We start from the raw sequence: 27,268 nt of genomic DNA, 5'->3' as shown, positions 1-27,268 counted from the left end.
GTTTTGACAATAGTTTCTAACCACCTCTCTAATCAGTATTCTTGTCATGCCATTCGAAAGATTCAAGACTGAAGCTAAGTAATTTTGTATTATTTTCATTTGAAATAACTTTAGCAAGAACATCGCTCGTGCTTGTCCTCACAGTTATCAAATATAAAAGTACCTGACATGTCCAAACTCCTATTTTATACGAACTGCTGACCCAGCATGGCATTTCCCGTCATTGCTTTCTAAAACACAGGAAATTTCAAGACTAAATGGCCAAAAGAAATTAGGATGACCCAGCCCCTAAAAAACCCGAGTTATTTAAAGTAGGAAAAACAAAATCACTTCTGAATGGATAATTCGTGATTCAGACAGCCTAGCATTTAATTGGTATTAACTACCCTACTGAAGATCTATTTAATGCATTTAGGTAAGACTTTTTATTTCCATGAAATTGGATCCTTAGTTCAAAATTTAATCTCCTGCTAAGGACTCTGCATTATATAGGTGACATAACAATGAGGTAGGCTTTTACTATTCCATTGCCAGGAATATAAGGGAAATTGATCAGATTATTTGCCAAATAATACTGCTTCAGCAGGGCTAAGTCCTCCCCTAAGTGGGCTGTCAAAGAAAGAGAGAAGCAAGATAGCAGACACTATACTTGTATTTTCCAGGTTAATCTTCTAGGACTTAAATTCAAGCATGGAAAAAAATCAATGCATTAAAAGTTGATTTGGTGTATAGTTTATTAGTTTATAGGACATTCATCTGGAAGAAATAAGCAAGGCCTAAGAGGTCTGATCTTTTCGCAAGTCAAAATATAGACTGAGATGAAAGATATAAGATAGACCATTGGAATGACATTATATTCCTTCAGAATATAGTCAGTCATTCTCATGACATTAGTAATCATGGGGGAAAAAACTTAATTACAATTTTATAGAAAACAGAATTCCTAATAAACAATCTTCTTTCTCTCTTAATAAAGTTTTTCAAAATTGTTTCAAAGGAGGAATGTGCTCCATCCTACGTGAAGCTAATAGTATGTTACACCTACAGTCCCAATACACTGAAGGGCAGAATTCTTTGTTCAATTTTCAGATTCATAGTGGTCAATGACCTATTCAAACAGGTAAACAAATATGAAATGATGCAATGACCAATGCTTTCTAAACTATTAGCTTAAATTTATAAGTCAACAATGAAAGACGTGTGTGCAAAAATTCTAGTGAGACCTTCCCGCCAAAGGTGAAGGAAATTAATCAAACCATTGAAATGCTAAGGTAGGAGAGTGAGTTTATTCAACAAATATTTTACTGAGCCCTTGCTGTGTGCCAGGCACTATTTTAAGTGCTGGGAATACATTCCATTGATTAAAAACATACAAAATCCCTGTCTTCTTTGTGCTTACACTCTAGAGGAAGGATAAAAGACAATAATCATAATAAATTACATAGTAAGTTAGAAGGTGATCAGTACTATAAAAATAAAAGAGAGAGAGAGAGAGAGTAATGATGAGAATGCAGGTAAGTCTTGTTTGGAAATTTTCTAAAACCATAGAAGGAAAAAACTAAGCTTCTTTCTTGGAAAGTCTATATATCTGCAAATGACAAAATATTTCTGCCTCTTTAATGTCCATGAGATTTTTCAAGCAAGAAATTAAGGGGATTTTTAAAATATGAAAATGGAATTGAAAACCAGGAAGGGTAACTTTCATAAAACAGGCACTGATAAGAGTTCTTTAGGCAGTGGATTCTGCGCTTACAGTGTAGTGGAACCCTCCACAGTTTTAGCAAATTGATGATTCTGGCCACACTGCCAAACACAGTGGAGAGTCAAGTCTGTTGAAAAAGGGAACTAGGGGTAGAAAATGTGAAAGAACTCACACGGCTTTTCAAGACATTTGTTTTATTTCCATTTCCTTTTTAAAATATAGCACCCTGTTTTTTTTCCATTTTCTTATTTTCTAAAGAAGGATGAGCTCATTAGAAAAGAAAACTGAAAAATGAGAGTGCCCACATTCCCTCTCCATTCTCGAACTGCTCAAGGTGCGCACATTTGTGGTCCATCAGTACACCCAGGTCTTCTAACACCGTCATCATCATCAGAGGCTGCTGACTCTAAATGACCTGGCAGAATTTTTTCCCCTTGATTTAAACACAAATTCCATTCCAACAGAGCAACCAAAACAATTAATGTCCAGTTCTTGCCTCTAAGGGATTAGGTTCTCCAAGTAAGAAGTGAAAATAGAAAATAAATGATGTCATCTTTAATCAGGAGGTCATATTTTCAGCAAAACGGGGCAGAGGCAGAAGGTCCAGTTTACGGGACCAGAAAAAAGGAGTGTCTACCCACAGGACACTTATAAATTGATGACCATGACAGCAGCCCTTTCTAGAGGTAATAATGTCATTATGTCGTGATAATTCTCCAGAACGCCAACAGCCCTGGATTAAGAACATCTGGAAACTGTTCAAATGACACAAATCTCCGTTTCTTGCTGTTAAGTCTTCAAAGATGCCTCTCTATGACATCTGTCACCTTTTTTTTTTTTTTTTTTTTTTTTTTTGTCTTTGCAAACCTCCTTCTTTCAAATTAGGAGGTGTACATAAAGTGCAAGTAAGATTCATTCCCTCGCCCATGCTTCCGGGCTCTCGTTTTGATAGTATTACCAAATCTATTAGTTAAATCACTGGCCAGTGAGGTTGTCTGCAGGTATTTTTGGCATTAGCAAATGAGTTCATCTGGCAAAGACAGTGTCTGCAGGTAGATACAGTCTTGGCAAGAAAACACAGAGTACCATTCGCAAGACAGGGATATGAATGATGCAAGCAGCAGGGGGGTTTCTTGTCACCGTGTCACTGAAGAGGCCTTCTTTAGATCTCAACTCTTAAAGGGATTCATGAACCGTTGCTAAAATGAATAAAGGCCAGTGATTTCAGAGACGGTCAGTCTTCAGTGAGTGCAGATTCTGTTTTCCCTGGGTTGGGGACAGAAAATAAAATGAAATGGGTAAGGAGCTAGATCTGATCAATGTCATGTCACAAATGTCATCCAAAAAGCCTCCAGTAAACACTTCCCACCTTACAGAACAAAGCTGAGCGGTGTGCCTCCTGATAGGGCTTAGCAAAATGTGTTTTTGTAGGTGTTCGATACATATATAGTACAAATGGGTCATGAGTTAGGCAATGTTACATATGTCATTACTGCAGGATTTCTTAGATTAATTTTTCTTGATTAATATGCCAGTGAACACTGTGACTCTTTGAGAGAGGAACAGAGTATGTAACACTTCCCACATTTTAGGGGCCAGAAATTTACCTTCTCACAAACTGCCTTGGCATGAGCGACAAGACTAGTGTTCTCAATGCCTTACAATACCAGTTAGAAGGGACAGGAATGGTGTTAAGTCATATTCACTTTATAGAACATGAGTCCAGTTTTTATACTGAGAGTCGCAGTCCCACACCAATATAATAAATTAACCATGATGGCTGGGTTCCAGTGTATTTCCTTTGCAATGTACCAAAATCATGGGCAAAATTTAACGTTATATTTGATGGGTGAACATTAATGATAAAAAGTCAACAATCTCCCATCTATTAGAAACTGTCATGCAATCAGTGGGCATTCACAAAGGATGCCCTTTGCATTTTTTTTCTGATTTTTTTCCAGCAGAGCTAAGGCCAGGGTTTCAGGATGAAGCCCATCAAGATGCCATTATATATGAAGCTAAGCCGCAGCTGAGAGTGAACAGAGTAGATTAGAATATATATAAAAATTTTGAATAAAAGTCATGGATTGATTTGATGGAAAGTCACAGAAAATTCTCAAACACATACTAGTTAAATTCCTGAATTTCTTTTTGGCTTCTGCCCTTTCATCAGCATCAAAGTACCAAACAGTCATAGCATATCTGTAAAAGATAAGCAGATAGTTAAAAGAAAAGAGGTTAAAAAATACTACCAAAAAATGAAAAGATACTTACTAGAAATCTCATTTCTGAGTCCTCTGTAAAGCCAACATTTAAAGTTTTCCCCTAGTATTAGAAGTCCATCCCAATTTTAATTTAAAATAAACTTCTCTGGTTTCAATTCTATTTAAATGTGATAGAACACGGAAGGAATTCCAAGTATGCACCAGGCATTAGAGTGGGCAATGGAAAATCAAATGATCATATGAATATATCTGCCTCTTCCTCAAGGAGCTCATGCTCTAGCTAAGGAGACAGGCGATTTAACAAATAGTATAACAGGCCAAGATAACCTACGCAGAAAAGACCAAATGGGAATCATTCTGCTAAAGACTGGGAGACCCAAGTTGTTGGGGAGAACACAGAGAAGAAGAGGTGGTATCTAAGTGAAGCTGCAAATAATAACTTACTTAAATGACAGGACGCTTAAAACTCTTGGCTTTCTTCCTTTAGTTCGGGACACTGAGGCAAAGATGCAACAGAAGGATGATGCCTTCGAGCTCTCTACTGCATTCTCATTAATTTGCTTTATCCTATCTACAGGCTAGACTGGAATAGGAATCCTTTCATGCCCAAGTTTTCAAAAGTTTCATTTTATGATTATTATTAGCTACTGGAATTTCTATAGCACTCGACTTTTTTCAAGGGCTTCCTTCCCATCAACATCTGCTAACATTCCCCTTGTGACTCCGGCCATCAAGGGACTGAGGAATAACAAAAGAATTCTGGAACAAATGACAGGATCCAATCATAGAACCCTATCAAACCAGCCACAGGCAGGCTTTGGAGGTTGAATTTGTGACCTGGTCACCTAGGGCACATTCCAATTTGACATTTAATAAGCAACTCTGTGTGGGCTCGGATCTGTGATTTCTAGAAGGGGACACTTAAAAATCTTAACCACTTTACACATGTGATTTTAATTTAATTAGGCGTTGTAGGGGTTAGTAATTATCCTTCAACCTAAGTTCTCACCCTCTGCCCCCAATTGCTATTCCCAGTTCAAGCTGTGCCCACAGCACTCCAGTACTGTCTGGTTGACAGCTTTGGCCGTAAGCAAAGGCCAAGGAGAGGCAGAACCCCAAATCAAGATTATATCAAGGTTTTCTAGATTAATACTAAACAACACTTGGTTATTCAGTTACCCTGAAAATCTCTCCAAGCGTGAGCTAAGGAAAGGATTTTTAAGAATCCAGCTGTTGGGATATGATCAGTACAGTGAGCCCAAACCAATTTTACGCTAAGGAAAGTGTAAAAAGGAATAGAAGTCAGAACAAATTCCTCTTTCTTTTCTGCAGATTCTTTCTCTGCTTGCAACTGGCAACTCGTAAACTCATCCAGAGTTAATCAGACAGAATTCCTGATGTGTGGCAGCCAACATTCTCTAGAATTAGTTCAACCTTCGGTTTTTTAAAGGAGGGATGTGGATGAAAGGAGAAAAGAGAAAATCACTCTGGGAAATTTGGAATCCAATACACTCACCTAACTGAAAATTATTCATTAATAGTTTAAAGTGACGCTAGGTTTTGTATACTAAAGAATACAAAATTTCATCTTTAATTTTTGACTCTGAACAGGTTTGCTATCAGCTTTGGAGTGTAGTTGCTCCCTCGTATGCAAAGTACATAAGTTTAGAGAATTCTCTGGGTACTGAGGTTTGAACAAGAATCTTCTCAAGAGGCATCATGGCCTAGGCTGTTACCTGGTCGCAAAGGAAGGTTGGACTTCATGGGGGTTCCTTCGGTCTGACCAGAAGAACAAGAGTCTGTCAAAAATGGGCTCCACATCTGCTACAAATGACTTCCCTTCTGGAAATATCCGCAGGACCCCACCATGTATCTGAGGGCCACAAAAAAGGTACATTATTTCCTGGCGTCACACGTAGTTAATTAACAATGATATTTCAGACAAAGGCATCTCCAACCTCCACTCCAAGTATATACTGCCCCCAAATAGTTACTTCGGCCTCATACTTTATATTCATTTTTATTCCAGACTTAGCTAGAAATATCTCCCTATTCACCACATCCCAAAGGACGCCTTCCCACCCCCGCAATCGTGAAGCCCATGGACACGAAATAGAGTCTTATTAGATCATATAATACAGAATTGCCAATATTCAACTGATTTTGACCTATACACAAAACCCCAGCAATTTCACATGACTTTACTCTCTCTCCTATAACACCACCTTCCATGATTTTAAAAGACAGCAGACAGATACATTCTAGTCATTTTACCAAACGGGGAGAAGGGACAAGCCTTGCCACTGATTCACTGATTTCCCAGGTTTAGTTCTTCTGACCCCAGATAAAATATCCTAGCTTTATGATGGCCAGTGTCTGCCCTAACGAACAGGAGATGGAAATGCAAAAGGTTCAAAAGCCAAATAAGCCTGAAAAGTTATCTGACCTCTCAGACTCCTAAATCATCCTTCACTTTCTGAAAGCACACAAATTCTAGACAAATGTTTGTAAGCGTGGAACCAGACTTCATATCTCTATCTATCTATATGTTCAGAAATACAAAAATAAGCCATACAGCCTTTGGCATTCATAGACCATAGTAAGCAAGCAGCCACCAATGAGATATATCACCCAGAGAGAGGATTGTGTGGGAAACCTTGCTCGAGGGTGGTTTTATATCCTACAGTTCTATTTTTGTAGAATTTTCTCAGTATTGCTGCTGGAAGGGAAAAGTGTACATCTTATTCTACACTTAAGAGTCCCATCAGCTCTGGACTAGACTAACCCTAAAATAATCCTAATCCTAAAATAATAAATTACTTTCTCTTCATCAATCACTTCTCCCATATCCTAATAACTAATAATGACCCTACCTACTGCCCAACAAATTATCTTCATATCCATTATTTTCATCCCATCAACTTTAGTACTAATACTGAGGGAGGGGAGGAAAACATGAAACAAAAAAGATTCATCAGTGGGAATTATGAACTCTCCAAACTCTCCTCTAAGTCATGTGAATTTTTTCTTCTAGTTTCTCACCACATACTCTATGCTCATTACTCCAACATACCTTGGAATCCCAATTCTTGTTCAGATAGTAGATGCAGGTGATGCAGCGGCCGTCACCGTTGGGGTTGTCTACATGCCGAACATAACCTGTTCCATTTCCTGGGTAGCAAGCCACCATTGCCTATGGAGAAATCCCAAGAAAGCTGGTTAACAAAACTGAGATGATCTTCTCACACTGGTGAACAGCTGAGTAATACAGAATCCTTCAGTACTATGAGACATTTATAGGAAGCTGCTGGCATCTTAATTGCATGTACAGTACATAAAATTAGATTCTTCAGTATATAAGATTTAATGGCCAAGTCATACCTATGGCTCACCCCAGTAGAAAGTGATTCAACAATATTTCCACAGTCGTAGAACATTTTAGACAGTAACCCATCTACGTCAGCATTAAGATGCTCCTCCTTTTTTCAGCCCTCCCTTTTGAAAATGCAGGTTGTAGGTTCCCACCCTAGACCTGCAAAATCAGAATCACTAGGTTTGGAGTTTAACGTTTATGACCGTTTAACATGTGTTCCTGAATCACCAAATCACCTGCTGTCCTAGAACAGGGGCTCAAGATACTTGCATTTATAAAGAAGCAGGAACCAATCACCAAGGAAGAAAAGGTCGGGCTTGCTCAATAAAATGCTTAGGAAAGAAGGAAGAGGGAAGGGTCAATGGGAAGCTGTGTTCCAACTTGTTCATATACAGCAGCAGTTCCCATTCTTTTTGGCACCAAGGACCGGTGCTCCTATGAGAATCTAATGCCTGATGAGTTGAGGTGGAGCTGAGGTGGTGATGCTAGCGCTGGGGAGTGGCTGCAAATGCAGATGAAGCTTCACTCGCTCGCCCGCCGCTCACCTTCTGCTGTGCAGCTCAGTTCCTAACAGGCCACAGACAGGTACTGGTCTGTATAATGCAGGATGGGGACCCCTGGAGATGACACAGTCAGGCCTGGTTCATGAATAAAACCACAGACACATCTTAATGTGTTTCTCAGTGCCTGCCATCTTCTTACTGATAATTATCAAATCAGATGATAATCTGAAGTTCTCTTCCTTTGTCCAAGTGCCGCCTTTATCATCCAGGTGGAAGAATAAAGCCATACTAAAAATCCCACTGAAAATTAATATTAGAGAATTCTTATTATGAAGGTGACAAACCAGTAATTGTTCCATGGAGAGACTATAGCAAGGAGTAGAAAAACATAGGCAAAGTGCAAAAATGCTAGTTCTTTTCACAGGACATTGCCACAATTCTAAAACGTTTTTACAGGGATGAGATATATGCAGGGAAGATATAGGAATTGGCAACATAAGATGAGGAAAAGGACATTTTTCTTTGTTTGGTCACCGACGTATTCTTAATGCCTAGAACAGTGCCTGAAACAGAAGGTGTCTGTTTGAAATCTGCATATAAATAAATGAATGAATTAGTGAATGACTCCTCTAAAGAATAAGTTTACATTTCAGTAAACTTATTAAATCAAAAGAGATTTCTGTCATTTTAAAAACCTATCTTCAAATATACATGTAGCGATCCAGTTGGAATTTTGCTTTATAAATGGCAGGGTTGTTTCACTGCAAAAATGATCAGTCAGGTAGAGGCCCAAACCAATACACTAGTGTAGCTCAATGAATCAATGTGGGTGCCAAGTCACTCCCAGTGGTAGCACAAAGATGTGAATGAGGCATGTCACTTTAAAGACTTCACCACACATTGCATGCCGACCTCATAAAACACCGTAGCTCTAGAACAATAATAAGGCTGAATGGTAACTTGGCATTGCAATGGTCCTAAAGCTTAAATCGCCAGATCTATCAAACTTCATATCCCCATGAAGCTAGCAATCCCCACACCTGGCTTCTGAACATTGAAAATGTCAATTCGATGTCACCTTGGAGCTAAAGTTAGGCCATTAACCTGAACATCTTTCAGAAGGTGAAATTTTGAGGCTACTGCAATCAAGATTTAACAAATGATGTTACCACCAAACAAAGAATGGCTTAGGGATAGGTGATGGGTAGCAGACAGAAATGATGGGTCTAGCTGGGGAAGAAGAGATAAATGAAGTCACTTATATTGACAAGGGAATTACCCATCCCTGGAAGCAGTTATTAGGATGTATTAAGAGCTACCATTGAGCCAATAATGAAAGTAATTTAAGCCACAAATAATTATAGGCTGGATTCCCTACCATCTCGGCCTCTCCCCACTGTGAAGCCCTGGAAAGAAAAAGCTACATAATGCTACATAAACATGTTCTCAAACAGCTCAACTCGTAGGAAAAGGTCAGTGGTCTGGAAGCCTGCCATCTAGTTCACTCTGCAACTAATTGTGTGATTCCAGGCTCAGTTTCTCTTCTCTAAAGAGAGGCTTGGGTTATATGGCCTTGACAGTCCAAGAAGATATAAAGACTCAATCTAAGCATCAACCACCGAAAAAGCAACAAACAGTTCTTCAGAGCATTATGAAGTAGGTATCTACCTCAGGACTCAATTTAGATTAAAATATTGGGGAAAAAAGCACATAGAGAGAGAGAAAGAGCTAGCACATTCCAGGGGACTTAATATTTGGACAAAACCTCTTAATATCAACAAAGCATCTGACTTCTTAAGGGAAAGAAACAGAGAGTATCTCTGGCCAGAGAGAACTTTTACTCTCTTTCTCCTGGGTCCTGAAGCCAGGGCATCAAGTTTGAAACAATGGAAGGAAATCATCATGGGCCTCAGTGGGCCTGTTGAAGCTACATAAAGCCAATTTTATCAGTGTTCTCTGGCCAACAGCCATGGGAGATGGGTCTTGGCTTGGGTACATTCCCAATTATTTGTTGGTATTTGGCACAGTCTAAAACCAGGAGGCTAAGGATGCACTCAGAGGCAAGGAGTCATGTCAGTAACTAGCCACTCATTTCTGTGCCAATTTGTGCACAGGGCAGAAACAAACCCCGGAAACTGATTGGATCGACAGAGTTGCTATCTAAATCTCATCAAGCCCAAGAAGAGGTTTAGAGTGTATAAAGGAGGAGAATGCTTCAGAACAGGGCCAGAGTACTTAATAATCATGTGACAAATATGCCAAGTAATGACACTAAACACAAATCAGGAAGATGTCTCATTTACTCTAGACTTTTTGTTTGCCAAAACTTCCTGACCGGATTAATATTTGAAATGTTAGTGTGATCTACAAAAGCACATAAAGTATAGTCTTACAGTTCTATTGTCGGATGTACAGATAAATCCCCATGTCCCCTTGTGCATTTGCCATTCTTCCCTCTGACCTCACCATGGACCCCCTCCCTCCCACCATCCCAGGGGCCTCTCCATAGCTCTGTAGCTAAAGGAAAAAGAGCAGAGGGATGAACCCCTCCCAGGCTTTCACTCTGGCTCTTGACCAAAGATATGTGCTCTAGACACTGAGGCGGCCACGTTCAGGCAGGAAACGTGTACGTATTCTTTGAAGATATACACAGATATACAGAACTTTAACAGCCAAATCCAAGTAACAAAATCTGCTCCCCAAATGCTACACATGGAAAAGAAAACAGTGGTTCTGTTAGAGTTCTTGGTAAGCTGACTTCATAAAAAAACATATCTCAGCAATCCCAAAGGTAAAGTTGAAAAATGAAAGTCCGAGATTTCCATTCCAAAGCCTAAACAGAGTGCTCCTGATTGAAACCAACCACGGCTTGCGTGCACGTATAAACCACTTCAAAAAACTGGTGTTGGCGACCTCCAGTGTCCATTCAGCAATGATGATTATTTTCGACCCACAGGTGGCAAGGGGGCACATCTGCCTCACCCCAGCCTCTAGTTAGACTCACCACTTTTCTAATAACAATCAACAACTCAGATTTTTACAGAAACGTAGTTTGTATCGCTCATGACTTTGGAGTCAGATTCATTAGTATGACTCGAAGTTATAGTAAAGTGGCATTTTATGTAAATTTTAACTTACCAAATCGAAATATTAATCAAGTCTGGCTTTATTTGCAAAATTGGTAATAAATGGGAATCCACTTTTTAAAATTTGTCAAGAATAGTATAACTTCAAGGCCTGTCTGGATGCGTGACCTTTAAGCTGATAGTTTGGTCCACAGCCAAATGCTAGACCTCTAACCACCAAGCAGAAATACCAGCCAATTTTTGTAAGGATTTGTTTTGAACTATGAATGGTCTCGAGCAGAGCATACTTTGAATAAAATACAACCCAAATATAAAATAACCTGTATATAACCTCTCTACATCTCAGTTTCCTCATCTGTAAAATGGGTTTACGAGGATCAAAGAACATGTTCCATGTAAAACACTGAGCACAAGGCCTGGCACACACTATCCTGCTTAATATTAGCTACTTTTAAAGCTGATGATATGCACGTTTGTGTTCCCCTCAAGTGGGGCTTCACAATGTCTCCCCTTCAGACATCTGATTCAACTTAAGTGCTCTGTAGTTCCAAACCAGGGCTAGCAAACTCAAACAGCTTTTGGCACTTGTGACTAACATAAATGATAGAAGCCAAGTAGGTACGTATGTGTCAGAACTCTGGAGTGCGTGCTCTGCTGCCTACACCAGGGAATCTGCCGTCCTTTGCAATGAGAAGCCAGTGTATTACAAAACCTTCAGATTTTAGGAGAATAGCAGACAACCAAACTGGATTTGCATGTAAACTCTCCCGAGTATGATTTACCCCAATTTTTTAAATTACTGCCACAAAAAAAAAAAAAATACATCAGCCGTATTTTGAGATCACTGAGGTCTCCTAAGAAGTTGAGCTACCCTGCATTAGCTCCCGAGCTGTAAGTGGGCACCCTCCCCGTCTCTCTTCACCAGGCTGATTTGTATCCTGCGCAAAGGCACAGCCTCGCCCTTCAGTGCCATCCGCATTCCACAAGCCTCCACCACACCCTCCAGTCAGGTCCTTCCGCTCTGGACAGAGCGATGGGGACCCAGGATCCATCCCCTCTTCACCATAAGGCACTAATTACTCGGAGAATTGCATGGGAAAAGAGCTGAGAAGAAACAGACAAGGCTATACACCTACTTTAGTGTGGAAAAACGTCAAGCGACACATCATAGTGCAGAATGTAATAGCTGAAGTTTTCTGTCCAGAAATGAGTCTAATTTATGTTCTGGTCACCATAGCCTAGGTGACAAACATGCCAATGTTTCTAGTCAGCTGTGAGTGGAGGTGCTAAAGGCCATACTCCTGGGTAATTTTCCTGGTGGTTTGTGTTCAGCACATATTTTAACACATACATTTAATGTGGACAGTGAGCAAGGTAGCCACGTGGTTGTACACTTTATGTCCCAGATTCATAAAGGCACCTGCTGAGGAAGGGACCCCATCTGGTGATTCATCTCCGGGGGAGGGGGTGTTAACAACTAGAACAGAGGCACTACACATGCTTAGCAGCAGCTTTAAAACTGAAGTTTTCCCATTTTTTAAAGAAACCAAAATTAAAAAATCTTTAAGTATTCAAACTGCTATACTATACACAGGCACACCCCAGGAAAGGCTGGAGAGAAAAACCGGAAGAGGCATGATCTTTGCAAGTTGTGCTCTTTAAAAAAAAAAAAAAAAAATCTAAAGATAAATTAAGCCAAAATGTCATTCTCCATTATGTTCTATTTATGACAAGGAGTGAAAGAAGAGAACTCCAAAAAATTCTCTGCAAAGGCAAGTAACTTAAATCCAGAGGATGTGGAAAGCAAACTGGAATTACTGCTTTAGCCTTTCCTCAGCTTCCTTATTCAGGGGTATGTCATCTTCAAGGACACTGTTGTCACTTAAATTCCTACAGTATAATATTCACAAGGCATCTTTACAAGATGATGGTAACTGTGCAAAGCTTTCTCAAAGCGTTTCAAGAAAATGTCACTGAACAAAGTTCACATTGCTGCTAGTCCCATCCTTTATATAAAATTGAACAAAAAAAGTAAGTTCTCAGTATGAACAATGCACAAATCTAAAAAGTACTTTAAGATTCTTATTTATTTGTTCTAACTTCATCTAGATTGGCATAAAGAAATTAGTTGTAGGTAAGGTAGGTGCTTAGAGAAAAAGGGAACTTTGTGCAATCTGTCACTAGTTATCTTGGCATCTTCTGACATCTACCTTATTGGTTAAGAGTCTCTAGTTTAAAAGACTAATGTAACAAAAATGAGGGGCAAATAGGAAACGTGCTTTTGGTGGGTAACAACATGAGCTGTGTCCAGGTACCACATTCCCTTTCTCAAAGTTTCAACGTCTGACAATTCAGAAGATTCAGAACACCAGACAGTCAAGTACCTGTCAGAGAAGCACAGCGGGTGTCTAGGGGTAGCATCCTCATGTTCAGCGTTGTTTCACTATAACGTTGATAAGATGTGTAGAAACTTAACTCTTGTTTACATCATTAGCATATGGTAAAATGGGTTTCATTACATGCAGTTTTGCTTACAGTCTGAGAACCTACTGACAGAGTTAAGTGAGAACTTACCGTATAATCATTCCAACAAACCCAAAGTTACTCATTAAAATGTTTTCTGCTATTTTTTTCTATACTGAAAACTATTTCTGCCTTCCTCATTTGCCATAAATCCACATTAAAAACTCCTCTCTGAACTAAATACCCAGACCACTGCTTCATATACATAACCTCATCTCCAACTCAGAATAATAATCATGCTCCCATGCCTGAATTTTGTTGTAAGGCAGGAACTTCAGCAACGCTTAAAATGAAAAGTAAAAAGTTACGACTGACTCTCAGTGGCTCTGGTGAAGTGGTTCCGCCAGCACCTCCTGGTCAGGTGACAGCATGCTGCCTGGAAGGGCAGGAAATATACCATCTTCACCTGAAAACCTGTCCTGAGGTAGATCCTTTCATCAGTGCCCTTGTTTTTCTCAACTATGAACTTGGTCCTAGCTTCAGGATCGTCTAAATCACCATCAACAATTACCAAGACTCTGGGATCTTCTATTTCACTCTGCTAGCTCAGCGAAAATAGCTCCTTGAAATTCTGTCATTAAAGAGCTGGGCTCCTACCCCCCACCCTCAGAAATAAACTGGTGCACGCGCATGCGCGCGCGCACACACACAAGTCTGCATAAAATTACTGAGTATTCACAGGCTTGTAAAGTCTAACTGTACTAGATCAAGATTCTATTCCAAGGGATCCTGGACTTGGTGCATGAACTTAAGTGAATCACCCTCCCCCAAGAAGTCCCCGAGACATTCAGAGGCTAGGAATTTAAGAGACTATTGCCATTCCTTCTGAATTGTGGTTAATTCCTCTCCTTGGAGGGGATTCAACCAGAGCCCCACAATTAAGCACAGTAAACAGGCTCGGGAACATCGACATATCAAAACAGGCTGCTTGGGTTTGGGAAGGCAGCCCTTCCCGCGGGAGGCCTGGCTCTTGGCCAGCAGGGTGACGGCTGAGTGACAGGGCTACGTGCGCTGCGTGAGGGTGGCAGTCAGCCCACACCCGAGCACACCACCCAGCCGACCGCGGAGGGAACTGGCACAGGAGAACCCTCCCCCATCACTACCCCAGTCACCAGAGAAACATTTTGAATAAGGGCTTCCTTGCAATTATGAAATCGGTAAAAATCAGCCAGGCTCAGGGTTAAAAACATGAAGAGAGGCATTTAACCATATCCATTCTGACACTTTCCCCCAAATCCTAACAGCTGCCATTTCCTGAGGACCCATGTAGGCCCGGTAGCACTTTACACTTATCATCTCAATTAATTTCCTGGTTACAGGGAGGAAGGTGAGCAGCATCCTGTGCCCTGAGTCACAACGCTTACGTTCTCATAAGTCATAACCCCGAAGTTATCATATGGGCCTAGAAGTTATCTTATTTGTATAGAAAAACAAATTCATGAGTAATTCTTAAGGCAACACGAGAATAGAGAATCACAATATTTAACTTCCTTCAATGTGAGAAACAGCCTTCACAGAAAAATAAAAGTTAACATGTAACTCTCCAAAGGCTCCAAGAGTTATAGAAAAAAAGAATATGACTACAGGAATGTCAGAGTACAGTCATCTTTAAAATCTCATCTGAAATGAATCCCAAATACTTTAGGGAATCCATGATAACTTAAATATAATCAGTAAGGCAAGATTTTATTAATAGGTAATAAACCAAAAAAAAGGTTACCAATCAAAACATATTATGAAAAATGCCTAGAAGCAACATTTGAGAGAAACCATAAAAACAACTTTGTCTGCAGTTCTCAATGAATTTTAAGAATATTAACTTGGGACACTGCAACCATGCTGCAAAAAAACAAAGTTAAAGAACTTTCTAGGAAACCAGATCTGATATTGACATTTCCACTTCAGCACTTGGATAAACATATCTGCCAAATGGAAGAAATGACACAAAGTTCATCAGCTAGAATTAAAACTCATGAAATTCAGTAGGCACATTTATTCACTGAACAAACATACGTACAGTGCTTACTATGTGCCTGACACTGGTTCACATGCTTCGCAATATTACGTCATTCAATATTTGCTCTAATCCCATGAGGCAGGAACCATTGCTACCTCCATTTTACAGATGAGGAAACTGAGGCACAAGGAAGTTAGGTAACTTGTCTTTTCGAGCCCAGGTAAGTCTGGCTGCAGAGTGGGAGGCCTTAATCATAAAATCGTGCTCTACCAGGACAGCTTATCTGATGTCTAACATTAACCAATTCATCCCATTTGCGGGGAACTAAGAACTTCAGGTTCTACTCAAAGTGTCTGACTCCCTCTCATCCTCACCTATCTACCTTTTTCATAATGATAGAAAAATCACAAAATGCAATATCAAAAATATGAAAAATGAGGGTGCTTGGAATTGAGTCTAAAGCTCCAGGGGTGAGGAGAGAGGAGGTGGAGTTAAGAAAAATAAGAAGTAAAGAAGCTTGAATCCTGCAGCAAAGCACTAGTTGTCCAAGTTGTCTTTGCTTCTGTTATTCCCACTGCTCAATCCCACTACATACTCTCTGCAGCCCCTGCAGGGCCCATATCTGCTTCAAATGCACTGGTTAACAGTCTGCCCAAGTCTTATTCCAGGCTGCTCCTCCCGCATCAGATTCTATAGAGGGAAGACAGCCTCCACAGGACCTTTCCTTATTAGCTCAGGTCAACATCAGCCAAGGTTTTCAGACTTGTTTCAAAGTCGGAAGATAAATAACTAATACAAAAGTGTATTTCCCTTGGGAAGGCAAGGGATGAGATAAATTTTCCTCATTTAGGTGCAAAGCTTATTTAGAAGACATCTTAGCTATCTACTACCACGTCAATTAGCATTCACTGAATACAGAACATGCTAAAATTATGTTAATTAGGATACAACAAATATAGACTCACTGTGGCTTACAGGAGGGGTGAGACCCAGAAGACCTTCTAGAGGGTAGAAAGTAAAAAGCTCCCCTGAGAGAAATGTATAAACTATTTTAGGAAGCAGCAGGGGGACTAGAAATAAACGTGTGCCTGGCTGTGAGTCTAGGGGGCAGGAATGGTTAATTTAATTGCCCCAAGTTCCTCCAAGATAGATATAAGCTCCCTTTTACAAACGTAGAAACTGAGAGTCAGACACAAAAAGTAACTTACAGGACATTATAGACCCAAGCATGGTCTTTCCACTGCTAAATACTACTTTTAAAATATCAGGAAAAAAATTAGTAACTCAAAACAGGTGCTATTATTTCCAGAGCAACTGTGATTGAAATTGTCTTCCTTCAACTCCAAGATGATGCAGCAAAGGATTCTCAGATGATTCTCATGGCTTACCAAACACAGGCACAAACTCTTAACTGGGAAATCAAAGCTTTCCGTGCAGAAGTAGGAAAAGGCAAGTGGTAGCTACTCTCTGACCTCTCCTTGGTCAGACCACTGATTCCAGTCAAGGTGGATTCAACTGTAGGCTATTCCCAAGAAAGAGCCCCACACCTGTGCCTTCTCAGGCCTCCCTCAGGCTGCCATCTTATCCTAGAGGGCCAGAAACCACCGTAGGCTTCTATGTGGTGTTCACATAATAGATGTTCAATACGGAGAATCATCTGCACGCAAGGCACTATTTTCCAGTTTGGGCTTATCCAAAATCACTATGATCCTTTCTTGCTCTTCTGGTGCCTTCAGTTCACACTTCTTGCAAGACTATTAGATACACAGAGGAAAGCAATACTCTACAGTCATTAACGAAGATTTTTCTCCTCCATTCAACACAACAGGAAAGAGTTCCAAATTCCACTCCAATTCTGGTCGTGGAAAATTAACTTTATTGGTACACATAGGAAAACACGCATGGGTATGATTAACATGTGAAGGTGTGGGGTTTTTCTCAAAAAATATTCCAAATGAACTAACCACACATGCATTTTTTTTGTTTGTTTTAGCAACGAAGAAGCTCAGATCTGATCAATTGAATAAACTCTTGTTTTTCTCTGTAATAGAGCAACTGTAGGAAGATATAGCACCACCCCCATCTTACTAATTTTACCTGGTGGTTCTCAAATGTTAGCATGAATGAGAATCACCTGGAGGATAGTGCTCTGTGTGCAGACGATTCTCCGTATTGAACATCTATTATGTGAACACCACATAGAAGCCTACGGTGGTTTCTGGCCCTCTAGGATAAGATGGCAGCCTGAGGGAGGCCTGAGAAGGCACAGGTGTGGGGCTCTTTCTTGGGGAGAAGTCCAAGATTTACAATTACAGCAAGTTTCCCGGTGATGACAGCCACACTTTGAGAACCACGGCAATTTTGTGGCAAAATCAAGCGTTAGAGGTAATGCCTCAACCTAAATGATAAGAAGCACAGGGGAATGAGTCAGTTGCACTATGTAATTCGGGGAACAGGAGGTGGTGGGCAGAGTGGAATGCAAGAGGAATTCCTAGGGCAGTTTCTGGCACAGGTTTGGCAGTGTGCTTCCTAAAGCTGGCAGGAAACACTCCGAATGTAACTCTGTAACATTACTGAGGATTACTGTCATGTCAGCGCTGGGGTGTGACTGTTGGTAGAGTCAGCTCTCTTTGGGAATCCAATGAGAGGCACTGAAAGCACCTACTTGCCCTCTCAAATGAAAATTTAGTCTCAGTTTTCATTTAATTTCTTATAATCCTTGAGGTAGACATGTATTATTGCCTCCATGTTATAAATGAAGAAAATCAGGCTCAGAGAATGACTTGTCCAAGATCACAGTGAGATCAAGAAAAAAAAAAGTGAAATGTCCATGGCTAGTGGCTGGCAGATATTGACTAAATTAAGTTAAAATATGCAAATAAAAATTTAACTCATGCCTACAGAAGTGGAAATTGAGGTCCTGAGATGCTGCTGCTTGCTAGGGGCTGAGCTAGGACCGGAAGACAGCCAGGACTCAAGCCTCACAGCCCATGGGCTCCTCTTGCTTCCCTGAGCCAGCCCTGTATGTATGAGCTACCGGAATCCAGGTGTGACTTTCTGGGGCCACGCACAAAATTCCAAAACTGAGGGGGAAATCTTTACAAAGCCAAAGTCCCTCCTTTGAGATGGTCCTCATAGCATGTTAGTGTAATAAAATATTTAAACACTTTGACATCGAATTAGAGACCATGCTGTAAAACCTTTTTCTTTTTTTACACTCCAACATCCTGTGAAATCAAAGTTCATCTTGAAGATGAAATTTAGTCAACAAGCACCTATGAATTGTAAAGGATGGTTCGAGGCACTAAAAATATATCTTAAACTTAATAATCTCTGCCCGCAAGGAATATTTAAGCAAGTGCGGGGCAGGGTAAGCAGCCGAAGAAATAAACGTACTGGGGTGTCTGGATTGAGCCACCCACAGGTTCTAGGGAGCAGAGGGGAAGACTGCATGAGGAAAGCACTAAGATGGATTTTGAGGAGTGGAAGACAATGGGGAAGGTTCAAATGCCTGGCAAATCCGGTTCTACAATTTCAGGGATTGAGAGAGAAGGAAGATCAGAGAGCAGGAGATTAAGTGTAGAAAGGTCAATGGGACAGGTGGGGTCAGATGTGGAGGGACTTAAATAGCACACTAAGCGGCACACAGCATGTACAGTAGACAATGGGGAGAGGGAACAGTCGGTTTGGGGTTGTTGTTTTTTTTAAGCATGGAGACTGCATGATTAGAGTTGGATTTTGGACGATTTGCACTTTGACAAAAAGCACATTAAAACAGATTACAGGGAGAATGAGAACCAAAGGCAGGTCATTTATGGTTAAACTAAGTCTCTTTAAAATTCTTTCCTCCTCAAGTATTTCTACTATGAAAGAAAAACAAAATTTAGTTTACCAAAAAAACAAACAAACAAACAAACTTGAAGTTCCACAGTGAACCTAAAAAACAAACAAAAAAAAGCCATAACAGCATAAAATAGGCCATATTTTGACCAATAATATTGCATGTTCCTGCCTGAATCTTCAATATTTCACATTTCAAAAAGGTTTTATTTACTCTAATCATTCAACTTAACCTATAAACCCATACAAATAGGAAATAAGACATCAAAAAACAAACAAACAAACAAACAAAAAGACTCATTGTCAATTTTGTGTGGGGTATTGATTTCTGAGTAATAGTCCCTCAGGCCTGACTAGCTAGATGATTATAAATGGGAGGGAAAATGGAGGGAGGGGTACAGGCAGATTCTTTGTTCTATGTGTCTGGAGAACACAGAGGAAGCTCAAAAAGATGTTCAGACTATCTGAAAACAGTATATCTTTACTACTTCTAAGCAATACTCGAACAGAAGTGTAGTACCCTGAATGCTTCAGAATAACTTCGAGTTCCCCTAGAGAACCAAAAATAGATGTCACTGACACCTGGAATTAAGTATTTCATTTTGTCTTCTTCCCACTGGCAAATAATCAAGACTACTATCATATTCTTTGATTCTTTGTCTTGGAATTTTTTTTTTATATGATAATAGTATTTTGGCCTCCTTTTGGAAGGAAAAACAATATTTAATATGAGATAGGTACATTCATACCAGGAATTTAAAAACGTTGACCATTGCATCTCCTAAAGAATCAGATTGTCTTGACTTAATACGAACATATTAACATTGTACTAAACATGGAGGACACTCAGTAAGTAGGTACGGAATGACTCCAACACAAGATCTGAAAGCCTGCATTACACAACTGCAAACCAATGCGTCTGTAAGGCTGGGATTGGGTTGGGGCAGGGGGTGAAAAATATACAGTCACAACCAGCTCACCAAAAACAAACACAGGAACTCATCCACAAATCCCAATACCAAAAGAAGATACAAAATTAAGGTAAGTGCCATACTTGTTTAAGATTGAAATAACCAAGGGAAACGGTGTACAAATCCTATGGATAATGAACCTAGCTAACTAATCTCACTTGGCAAACAGACACAGCTCTGAATCTAAGCCAAATCAACAGCTCCTGGCAATCTGCCAAAGCCGAATTCCTTAGTCTGGCATCAAAAAATGATTTGTCTGTCGCATTTACAATTCCAGTGCCTCTGGATGCAGCTACCCGCTGGGCACCCCTGGCAGTTGCCCAGCAGAACACATCTGAACTATCATTACTGTCAGAACATGTGCATTTGACAAACACTAGAGAAAAACAACACCCATTTCTTGGAGCAATATTAGTTAACAGCTACAAAGTGCTGCTACAAAGGAATTATCAAGTCTGTTGCTGTAATAATTAAACAAGAATTAATAACCTTCCCTATACTGCTAACTTGCAAGCTGCTCCTTAGTATTCAATAGGCACAGGTTAAATGTCACTTAATTTACCTGAGGCCGCAAAGGTGAGTCAAAAGCAGAGGTCTTGCCAAACTAAGCAAACACAGCCACAGGCAAGTTGCCCTCTGAGCTTTATAATGAAATGCCAAATGCAGGGGTTCCTAGAGATGTTTCTCAGATGTGCTCTGCCCGGTTTGAGATAAACTCCACCCTCACCTTTAAGCTTCATCAGAAAAGTCTTCCATATACGGTATGTCTTCAGACGGGAGTTGAAACATGCGGGGCTGCTTGTTATTTACAAAATCTGAAGTTTTTCTAGCCAGAGTCAGGAATCAGGAAAGAACTTACAAATTTGCTTTGGGCTGAATGAAGACAGAAAGGGAGTTAATTCATGATACCCAGAAATCGAATGTACAGATAGGCTACATAATTTGTCGAATAAATCTCAAATAAAATGCTGATGCGGCTGAATTAACCTACCAACGCTGTGTCCCAATTTACCTAACTTATAGAGGAACCTGAGCCAAGCGAGCCCCTTTCCATTAAAGTACCTTTTTAGCTTAGCCCCAAGACCCACCCTAATCCCTTCTCAGGGACTGCACAAGACCTCATCTCTCCAAATATAAAAACTGCTAAATGATTGAGGAATTGGATAGATGTGATTTCTGATATCTTTCTAGCTCTAAAAACTTGTATCATTAAAATCCTGTATAGTTTTGGTCACTTATTTTGGTCACTTAATTTTAAGTAAATAGAGAAATTGGAGAAAGCCCAAAGAAGAGAAATGAAAATGACTAATCAGTGTAAAAGTAGATGTTTAACTAGAAAAGGAGAAAAAAAGTTGGTGACAACTATTCCACGCCACTAAACTTTCAACTTCTTTTTGTGGTTTTATAATCACTTTCCACCTTCCCTCCCCTATCCACTTAAAGGTCTACCACAGTACAAGACATTTAATGATTTGTCAATGAATAAATTGAATTGATACCCCGATTTCCCATTCCACTGCAAGCAAATAAAGTTGTGATAGAATGAATGGCCAGTGGCCCAAAATTGAACAAAAAAAAATTATAAAGTACACACGCACACACCAACTACCTCTTTTCTTTGTTCCCAAGTGTCTTTCAACAAAACAGACAACGAACACTATGGAAACCACCCAACAGGGGAATTTGCTTCGCTGTCACTGAGGCTGTATTCTGTAAATTATTTCCCTGGATTTCCTTCCTCCAAGAGCTGTTATTTTTAAATACAAAACCTTTTATAGGAATCCCTTAGAGAAAGATGTTCCAGCGTTTCAAACTCAGTGACTCCTCCCCCTAAAATATCTCATTCACAGACTTTTAAGATTTTAATTGCAAACACACCATTTACGGTGTCTAGTCCTCAAACCCTATGCTTTAAGAATGGTACCTCTCATGGGTTCTGGCAACCATTATTTGTGCCATATGCTTCTACATGCTCCACTAGCAACTCCAACCAAGGCTGAAGCATCCCCCGAGCCAAGGCAAGACCATGATACTTTCTCTCAAAGAAGGAAAACGGAGATTCGAGAATGTTGGTCCAACATCTGTTGATCTCAAACTGAAGCTGAGCTGGTCACTGTGGGTAGCCATTTTGAGCCATATGCACAGAAAAGCAGCAAAAGCTGAACAGAGAGTAGGGAGGGGAAGAAATAAAGGGCACCAGCAGAGAAGCAGAGATGGAGACCATAAAGCACCAAAGAAAAGAACTAACATACCAGCTCTCAGGGATGTTAAGGACTTCTGGTTCCTAGTACACGGCTCCCGTCTTCTGTGAACCAGAGCTATATTTCCTGCACTTGGGTCCTGAGAGAGATCCTGATCTTCGAAATACATTATCCTATTTTTGCTTAGTTTGTAACCGTGAAATGTTCCACTGAGTAATGAACATTCCTGACATCATATGAGAAAGGTGGGCCAAAACTGTTATTGCTAAACAGCAAAGGAACAAACCTACCACTATGCAACACATTTTTTTTTAATTCATAGCTTATTGCTGCTTCATCACTTCTCTGCATTGTTTTCAGGGGAAGCTTGATCTGTCTGTTCACAACGCAACTCCCATAACCCCTACTCCAGCCAGGGATCCTAACAACCAACCTTGTTAACAAATACTTTTCCTGCCAATAACAGTAGGAAAACATTAGCACAGCACTCCACTTTCTTCTTCAAATGTACTTAACTGACCCACTTCAACATTTGGGTTTTGTCCTTTTCTTTTTCAGGCTTGAGAATCAATCAAGTGTGAACCAGACGATCCTACAGTTCAAAAGTATAAGTGAATGTAAGCCCCATGAGGCAGGGATTATGCCTGTTCACCTTTGTATCTCTAAGCCCTGCACAGTACCCCACGCTGAGTAAGCACTTGCTGAAGAAATTAAAGGATGAAAAGAAGGACCATCACACTCAAGAACACAAACTCTGGAGTTGAACAGAACTGGGTTAGAATCCCAAAGCTTCCATTTACAGCCTTGGAACATTTATGAAGGCCCAACATCCTGCTGAGAATTTCATGTACATTATTTTAATGCTCCTTCCTCTGAAAAGCTTTACGATGTTATTATCCCTCATCTTACACTTGGTGAAAAAGGAGCAACTTGCCTAAAGCCACAAGGTTAGTAACCCCCAGCCTAAGCTCCTAACCTTTGTGATAAACTTTTTCTTACCATTGACTTTGTGACCTTGGGCAAATGACTTAATCACTCAATTTGATAAAGATTGTGGTTCTGAAGACTAAGTCAGACAGATCGCGTTTGTGAAGTATTCATTAGCACAGTGCCAGACAGGGCAAACTGCTCACCGAAAGGCAGCTATTATTATTATAGTTACTAACTAGTGAGTCTACAGTGAGATGCTTCAAGCAAAAGGACTCTTGGTTCTATAAATTACACATTCTCTGGAAAAGAGCCATTTTCATGATCTAGGCAGCCAAAGCAAAAGGAGCAAATTATAAAACCATTATTTTGGATGTGGTCTAAATTCTCCAAAAGGGAGTAAAGAAACCTTTTGACAGCCTGAAAGCAATGATCATGCTTGAAGTTAGGGGGCGCCATATTGCTGTACTACATTACAGGAAACCACCGTCTCCAGAGGGTCTTCAGCACCCTAGGACTTTACTCCAACAAAGTCGAGGTGGATAAATTTTGACCTGTAATAACTTTTTTTGGCAGGGAGGGGGAACTCTTTAATATTTCTTTCCATACTCTTGCACAATTTCAATTTCAGTTCCAGTATCCTTTCCTATTTTATTCCTAAAGCTATTGTTATTGCTTCATTGAGATAAAGGGCATTATTACATTATTTGGTGACCTTTTAAAATCCAGGGGAAAAAAGTATTTAATTAGGATCAAGACATGAATAAGCATAACCCCAAGAAATTTAAAGTACCTAAGAAACAACTAGTAATGTATGTATTGGCCGTTGTTGAAAATAGGTGATGGGAGCTCATTATACTGGCCTCTATATATATTTGAAAATGTTCATAATAAAAAGTTACAAATAAACTCTTTAAACGAACATACATATTCTGCCTTTTAAAAGTTCAGTTCTTGCTGAAAACCTACTTGATGCAGTAGGAAACTGGGTCTTATATCACTACTCTGGGAAGCAGCAAACAGTAAAGCACGCAGTTGAAGGATGAGAAGTAAAGCTAAAGTGGGACTAAATCATATAGAAATGGAATGTGTTTCTGCAATACTCTAATAAGAAACTTCAAACAAGGGACCCAAGGCCACAGACATTACTAAAGAGATTTCTTTACATACAAGCAAATCAAACTTTAAAGTTTTTTTTACTATAATTGTTTGTTCAAGCCTCGTTTGCATTTGGTTCTAATTGAGCATGGAATATCCCAATCTAGAGGTGATTTTTCTAAAGGGCAGAAATGAAGAGCTTTGTGCCAAAACAGCCAAAGGTGAGCTGGAAAATCTAGGCAGATGTCTCTTCAGTGGCAAAAGTTGAATTTTCTCTTTTCCATTCATAGTCACCTCTGTTAACTGAAAGAGTTAGCTGAAAAGCTATTTGTTCTAACCAGAATATAATCCAAACTGAAAAATCACATCTATAGATCTTTCTTTCCTTACCCAGACACAGTGCTTTTCATTAAATTTGTGGAGTTAAATTCTAGCCTAAAACTTTACCACTGTTAAATCAAAGCTAAGTAAGAATACTTAATGTTCAAATACATTACTGATCTCTTTCTATCAATTCTGACCCTCCTCAGAGCAAATTCCATTCCTAACATCTAAGTTTAACAGAAAGTTTAAAAAACTGCTCTTCCGGGTCGAAGCTACAAGCACCTTTGCAATACTAAAGCCAGACATTCCCCTCTCCATCCCACCCCAGAAACAGGCGAGGTACAGAAATGAGACTAATCAAGGCAGCTTTCTAATTCACCACCAAAAGGATAGAGAAAAAGGGAAAAAAAAAAACACTTTAATGTCAATCTTCGACTAAATCCAGCTAATGCTGAATTTTCCCCAAATCAAAGTAAAAATTAGAAAGCATTTTCCAAGATTTACTTTTTTGTATCCATTTGACAACGATGCTTTCAGATAGTTTATTCAATCTCCTCCTGTTCTGAAAGCTGTATGGCAATCCTCTTCTCTGCTCCATTTGCCCACTTCGACTCTTTCATCTCTATACATTTCAAGTCTTCACCACTTGCCCTGTATGAAGAGTGTTCCTCTCAGCTTATGGGGCTAAAAAGACGACTATGGTACGTTTTATCACAGGATCAACCTTAAATTGAGAAATACTACCTATATGGTTAAAGAATGGTCCATAGATGAATGTTCACCTTTTTTCTCACTCTACTATGTTTTGCCTCACTGTGTTCAAAGTTTCCTACAGTTCTGAGTGCCTCCTGACCAGTCCAAAATAAAAGAAATGCAAATCATGCTCTGAACTGCCACTGAAAAACTGGCTGAATTATCATTTGTAGAAAAGGCTGAGTAGCTACACTACCCCCAAAGTAATGTACATGCACCAATGTCATGGTACTACACTTTCCCATATTTCTACCTAAATGTTTCCAAGATAAATTGCCACCGAGGGAGTCATTGCAAGCTATGGGCACAAAAACCTGATTTGTTCCCGGTGGTAATTGACTACCCTCCCCTGATCACTTAACTGGTTGTTTGAAGTGAATTTCCCTATCGACTGATAGTTAGGAAAGGGAAGCTATGGTGCAGGCTCAGCACCTGGAATTTTCACAATTAAGTCGATGGACTTAAGTGTCCTGGGCGCAGCAAACCAAAGGCAGCACTAAAAAGTGAAGAGGAACTAAACTCTTCCCACACCTGCCAAATTCCACAAACCAAGAGCCACATTGCAAAATTGCAACTATCTCCCGATTCTTTAAGAGTATTTTTCTAGGAATCCTCGCTGAAATCACGGCTGGGCAATATGCGGTGGTTTTAAAGTAGACATTAAAGATCATTAGTTCACACGTGTTTTGGATCAGACACAATGTTTCTAATAACCTGTCTGTCGTTTGACCTTTGAGAACCTGCATGTCTTAAAATTAGACTCAAAAGCCACAGCTTGTCCAGCTTGCAGCACCCATCAGAGCTATTCTTTTAAAGTTAACAGAAGGTCATTATAATTATACACCTGAGTCCCTCAGCCCTCGGCATGGATTTTCGCTGGGAGTTGGGGTGAAGCGGGGTGTGTGGGGGGTGGGGGGGGAGGGGTGAAACCAGACTGACTTCTTTTTTGCTCCTTGGTTAAAAACTAAGTTCGCTTGTAGCTCTGAGAAGGCGACAGACAACGGACTCCGAATGTCCCTAGTCCCCGGTCCCCGCGGGCTGCAGTAGCGGCAGCGCGCCCGCATTCCTCCTACCTTGGACCTCTCCTTGACGTAGTATTTGCCCAGTCGACTCCCGCAGTACAGCACCAGCTTGTCGATGAGGGACAGGAGGAAGCTGATGGCTTCGCAACCCTCCTCGTTGCCCCCAATCCACGTGATCTGGTCTCCCCGCAGGTGCCGTTTGGAGACGCCGGCGCGCGGCCCCGCCAGCTGGCCGTCCCGCAGTACTCCGTTGCTGTGCAGCTGCTTGACGCGCTCCAGGACGCAGTCGCCGACCACCTCGCCCAGGAAGTTGTCCAGGTAACAGAAGCCGACCTCGTGCAAACAGGGCACGATGTACTCCAGGGCGATTTTCTCCAAATCCAGCCTCATGATGTGTGCCAGGGGCATCTCGCCCGCAAAGCAGAGCTGGGGGACCCCCAGCGTGCACCCAGAAAGAGAGCGAGAGCGATCAACGCGCGCGCGCGCAGCCGAGGCGCAGGGAGTGGCCCGGGGTTCAGCTACCTGCGGCAGTCACGGTCCCCGAGCCACCGCAGCGCCAGGGAAAAGGGAAAGTTGCTCGAAACTCTGGGGAGCAAGGATCCCAGTCAGGGAGCTGCAGGAGTTGTGCGGAGCTCCACCACCCAGCGACGGACTGGCCCAGTGAAAAGTCGGAGGGCTCCTTTTGGAGACGCGCAACTACCAATGGTGTGGCGGCGGCCCCAGGCGGGGAAAGGCTGAGGTCCAGCCCGGCTGCTGGCCAACT

General features: G+C 40.7%; 1 protein-coding gene across 1 annotated transcript; it reads right to left on the bottom strand.

The window, feature by feature from the left end:
* Nucleotides 1-1,267: 1,267 nt before the first annotated feature.
* On the bottom strand, nt 1,268-27,238 carry EGLN3 (egl-9 family hypoxia inducible factor 3). Its single transcript, XM_016123652.2, has 5 exons — nt 26,557-27,238; nt 7,001-7,120; nt 5,664-5,800; nt 3,831-3,904; nt 1,268-2,968 (listed from the first exon to the last, which is right to left on the bottom strand). The coding sequence occupies exons 1-5, from the start codon at nt 26,911-26,913 to the stop codon at nt 2,937-2,939; spliced, it is 720 nt and encodes a 239-aa protein (XP_015979138.1). The 5' UTR covers nt 26,914-27,238; the 3' UTR covers nt 1,268-2,936.
* Between the last annotated feature and the right edge of the window lie 30 nt (nt 27,239-27,268).

Source organism: Rousettus aegyptiacus, unplaced genomic scaffold (genome assembly GCF_014176215.1).
Source record: "Rousettus aegyptiacus isolate mRouAeg1 unplaced genomic scaffold, mRouAeg1.p scaffold_m13_p_3, whole genome shotgun sequence".
Lineage (NCBI taxonomy): Eukaryota > Metazoa > Chordata > Mammalia > Chiroptera > Pteropodidae > Rousettus > Rousettus aegyptiacus.
This window is presented reverse-complemented; position numbering and strand designations above follow the sequence as displayed.

Excerpts from the sequence above, each read along its gene's own strand:
- EGLN3 (XM_016123652.2), bottom strand. The coding sequence starts at position 26,913 with ATGCCCCTGGCACACATCATGAGGCTGGATTTGGAGAAAATCGCCCTG. Across the intron at positions 3,905-5,663 it reads CAACCTTCCTTTGCGACCAG|ATATGCTATGACTGTTTGGT; the intron begins GTAACAGCCTAG and ends TATCTTTTACAG. Across the intron at positions 2,969-3,830 it reads GAAATTCAGGAATTTAACTA|GGAAAACAGAATCTGCACTC; the intron begins GTATGTGTTTGA and ends TCCCCAACCCAG.